Source organism: Myotis brandtii, unplaced genomic scaffold (assembly GCF_000412655.1).
Source record: "Myotis brandtii unplaced genomic scaffold, ASM41265v1 scaffold1077, whole genome shotgun sequence".
In the NCBI taxonomy this organism is placed as follows: Eukaryota; Metazoa; Chordata; class Mammalia; order Chiroptera; family Vespertilionidae; genus Myotis; species Myotis brandtii.
Window position 1 is genome coordinate 982,551 of NW_005353666.1, and position 4,752 is coordinate 987,302.

A 4,752-nucleotide genomic window follows, 5' to 3' on the forward strand; every position below is an offset into this window, starting at 1 on the left:
CGCAGACGAAAAAATGTGACCGCCGCGCTCCACGCGGGCGGCGACCGAGGCCTCGCGGAAGGGGCCTCGGGGCTGTTGTCCACTCTTCACAGCCGTTTTAGCAGGAGGTGCCACTGAGAGACATAAGATAGTTTTATTTTTGTACGTAAAGTTTTTCTATTCCACCAAGTGTTCAGTCCACCATCTCTCACCAATAAGGGTGAAGAGAGCACACGAGAAAAATCAGTGCCTTTTCGATGCAAGAGAAGGGTTAGGGCGCGATTGCCGACGGAACTCGCTCTGAATCCTGGACTCAGCGGCGTGGACTTGCTGGCGTGGTCACTGCTGGCGTGGTCACTGCTGGCGTGGTCACTGCCGACGTGGACTTGCTGGCGTGGTCACTGCCGACGTGGACTTGCTGGTGTGGTCACTGCTGGCGTGGACTTGCTGGTGTGGTCACTGCTGGGGTGGACTTGCTGGTGTGGTCACTGCTGGCGTGGTCACTGCTGGCAATGTCTTTAAGGACCAGAAGTCACTTGAAACAATGCAGCCGCCCCGTGACGCCACCCCCGACGCCCAGACGGCCACTGCTGCCTCCCGGGGCGTGTGACCCAGCCAGACCACAGTCTGTGCTGCCTGAAACGGACAGCGTATGAGATTCTAAGTAAATACAACTGTATTGTGAACGTCCTCCTGTCCAGGTACTTTTATTCCAAATATTCACGTAGAGATTGGGGGAGGGGGGAGGGTATAGGGGGGATAAAGGGTGATGCACGGAGACTCGAGTTGGGGTGGGGACACACAGTACAACGTACAGATGATGGGTTTAAATATTTTTAAAATTTATTTTTATTGATTTCAGAGAGGGAGAGGGAGAGAAACATCAATGATGAGAGAGAATCATGGACCGGCTGCCTCCTGCACGCCCCACACTGGGGATCGAGCCCGCCACCCAGGCATGTACCCTGACTGGGAATCAAACCCGGGACCCTTCAGTCCGCAGGCTGGCGCTCTATCCACTGAGCCAAACCAGCCAGGGCCAGATGATGTGTGTAGAACTGTGCACCTGAGGCCTGTATAATTTTCTTAACCAGGGTCACCCCAATAAATTCAATAAAAGAGAAAAAAATTAAGTCAATAATCCAATCATCCTCACCTGGATCACACAGGGCAGCCGTCACGTCGGTGAGGGAGCAGGCTGTAGGCGACCGAGTTGGGCTGCAAACACGTGCCTGGCTGGGCGTGTCTTCGTGCTGCCTTCCACCTGGCAGTCGGCCCCTGCGCTCAGCAGCCTCTCCGTCCCTCACGTCTTTCATGGGTCCGAGCCGCTGGTCACGGGTCCGAGCTGCTGGTCATGGGTCTGAGCAGCTGGTCATGGGTCTGAGCAGCTGGTCATGGCTCCGAGCAGCTGGTCATGGGTCCGAGCAGCTGGACATGGGTCCGAGGCGCTGGTCATGGGTCCGAGGCGCTGGTCATGGGTCCGAGCCACTGGTCATGGCTCCGCTGCTCTCGTCCCAGGCGCTGCTTTCTCTCCTCCTCTCCGCGTCCTCGGCACCCGCTGGGACTGGGACTGTGGGCCCTGTGGTTTCTTTTCCCATGTGGCCCCTGCCTTCCTGGTCTGTGCTCCTCTCCACACGTCCCCCCCTCCACGCCCCGGCCCAGAGCGCCAGGCCCCTCTCAAGGGCTCGCTTTCCCCTCCACCTCCCCTCGCTTCTCGCTTCCTCAACCTTGACTCACACCCTCCCCGGCCCCACCTCTCCACACCGAGTCCTCTGGGTGGTCCCCGTAGCCTGTGACAACCCTGTGTGACCCTGTTTGTGCACGAACGTCTCCCCTGCCGGGCCCCACGCTCTCCAATGTCCGGTACGGACACTCGCAGCGCTTCACTGATGTTTGCTGCGTGAGGAATATCCAGGAGGGTCCCTGAGGACCCACGGCTCCATCCCGAGGACCCGAAGCTCCATCCCGAGGACCCGAAGCTCCCAGCTGGAGGGACCCACGTCCCCTGCCCTCGCGGGAGGCCTGCACACCAAGGCTCCCTGAGCTCTTGGGACTGTGAAATGCCACGCTCCCTGTCGCGGGAAATGCAAGCCCCCCTCCACCCCCTCGCCTCACCACCACCACCACCACCCCATACACACACACCCCACTCCCCACCCCTCCACCCCCTCTCCTCACCACCACCACATACACACTCACACACACTCACACACACATTCACACACTCACATACACACTCACACACACTCACACACACTCACACACTCACACACACTCACACACTCACAGCCGCTATGAGGGGCAGAGCCGCTCCTGTGGCCGAAGTCCCACTGGGTTAAAGGCTTCGCTGGAGGTGAACGTGTGGCCAGGTGGCCGAGCACAGTATCTGGCTGGTACCCCATGTGCCCGGGAAGACGTGCCAGACGGCGCCTGTGCCAGGAGCCGCGCCTCCTGCGGTGATGGAGGGAGAGTGAGCCCGGACCAGGCGCGGCCTGTCTGGTCTGGAGGCAGTGGCTGTGCCTACAGCTCCTCCAGGATAACCGGTAACAGCTGCCCCTGCTCTGCCCCTGCCCCCTGAGGGGAGGAACCGGCAGGGACACGGGGTGACCGCGCCCCCGTCCTCCTCTCCCACTGGCTCCGCGCTCCGTGGGCAGCAGACGGAAGGAGCGGAAGGAGCGTGTCCAGTGGGTCCTGCGGGAGCGTCCTGAGCCTCCACCTTCCCGGCTGCGGGGACCACGGCGGCCACCCAGCGCCCCCTGGTGGGCAGGGCTCGCCATCGTCCCCTCCGCACCCTGGGAAGGAAGGGGGTCCTCCCTGCGGGGAGCTCCCAGAGCACCCTCCACCCTGTGTCCATGTCCCGGCCCCTGCCTCCGGCTCCTGCCTCTGGCTCGGCGTCTGTGTTATTCCTCCCACGGGGAACGTAAACCTCCCTGCATGGCGTCCCCTCCTCGAGACACCCCGTGGTTTTCTTATAAACGTGAGACAAGCCCGGCCGGCCTGGCTCAGGGGCTGAGCATCGACCTTTGAACCAGGAGTCAGGGTTCGATTCCCGGTCAGGGCACAGGCCTGGGTTTCGGGCTCAAACCCCCCCGCCCCCCTGTGTGGGGCGTGCAGGAGGCAGCCGATCCATGAATCTCTCTCATCATGGATGTTTCTCTCTCTCTCTCTCTCTCTCTCTCCCCCCCCCCCTTCCTCTCCAAAATCAATAAAAATACTTTTAAAAGTGAAAGAAAACACACTAAATGCCGGCATTCAAAGGCCACCCTCCCCTGGGCCTCACTCACCCCTGAGGGAGGCGGGCTGCAGAGCGAGGGGCTCCTTGATAGGGGCCAGCGCTTTCCTCCGTCTGCTGTCGGTTCCCTCCTCTCAGCCAGTGCCGAGTGTGGGTGACGGGACTGGCCCCTTAAGCGATGACCCTGAGGCCGCAGGACTCACCTGACCACCGAGAGAGCGAGAGCGAGCGACTGGGGGCCCATGTTCACTCCCAGGCAGGGAGCCTGGCCGCCATGCGGTTTGTCCTCAGGGAGAGCGGACTGAGCAACCCGCCGCCCAGGAACTGCTGTCGTTGGCTTTTTCACTTCTTCGTTGTTGAAAGCATTACCGATGTCCCCTTTTCCCGGTGGGCCCCCCACCCTGCCCCGCCCACTACTGTTTTTTAAATTGACCACTTTTTTTTATTGATTTCAGAGAGGAAGGGAGAGGGAGAAAGTCATGGATCGGCTGCCTCCTGCACACCCCACACTGGGGGTCGAGCCTGCAACCCGGGCCTGCGCCCTGACTGGGAATCGAACCCTGACTCCTGGGTCATAGGTCGTCGCTCAGCCCCTGAGCCACGCTGGCCGGGCTCTCAACGTGTCTTGTGTTGTGTTTTTCACGCTCGGTGTTGCTAAATACCCTTCATCGGGCGTCAGGTGAGTCACGGAGAGGAGTTAGCGGTGCTGCTGAGGAGATGGCTCTATTGGAGCATGTGAAGTTGTAGGGCCAGGCCCGCCGTGGGCCGTCTGTCCGGGGAACGTGCTCAGTCTGGGCTTATTCTCTCCCGTGGTGAGAGGTGGCTGAGGGGAATAATGACGTGTAATGTGAGGGTCCCACGGCGGCAGGAGATGTGCATTCGGGGCACAGGTGCTCACGGGATGCGCACGGGACACAGAGCCTCCTTTCTGAGGTGGAGCAGACAAGGACCAGGTCAGCGACGGATGTCGGGGGCCGTGCCGTTCCTCAGAGACCTGGGCCTTTCGCTTCAGGGAAGAGGGAGTGGTGTGTGTCCCTCTTTCTCCACCAAGTGCAACTGAACAAATATAACAAGTCACTGCAGGGGGCAAAGAAGGCGCCAGCTACGGCCCAACGAAGGTGGGTGGTGAGTTCCCTGGGGCAGGTGGGTGGTTGGTGGGTAAGGCGGTGGGTGGTTGTTGGTTGGTTGGTTGGTGGGTGGTGGGTGGGTGGTTGTTGGTTGATGGGTGGATGGTGGGTGGGTGGTAGTTGGTTGGTTGTTGGTTGTTGTTTGGTTGGTTGGTGGATGGTGGGTGGGTGGTGGGTTGTTGGTTGGTTGGGTGGTGGTTGGTTGGTTGGTTGGTTGGTGGGTTGGTTGGTTGGGTAGTTGATGGGGTGGGTGGTTGGTTGGTGGTTGGTTGATGATTGGTGGGTGGGTGGTTGTTGGTTGGTTGTTGGTTGTTGTTTGGTTGGTTGGTGGATGGTGGGTGGGTGGTGGGTTGTTGGTTGGTTGGGTGGTGGTTGGTTGGTTGGTTGGTTGGTGGGTTGGTTGGTTGGGTAGTT

At 60.3% G+C, this 4,752-nt stretch overlaps 1 protein-coding gene across 1 annotated transcript in view; it reads left to right on the forward strand.

Annotated features, from left to right (window-relative positions):
* The window catches only part of UNC93A (unc-93 homolog A (C. elegans)), a 13,192-nt gene extending 13,075 nt beyond the window's left edge, over positions 1–117 (forward strand). The window contains exon 10 of the mRNA XM_014542382.1: positions 6–117. Coding sequence (XP_014397868.1) covers positions 6–117 — 112 coding nt within the window. The remainder of the gene's footprint in view (positions 1–5) is intronic.
* Positions 118–4,752: the final 4,635 nt, after the last annotated feature.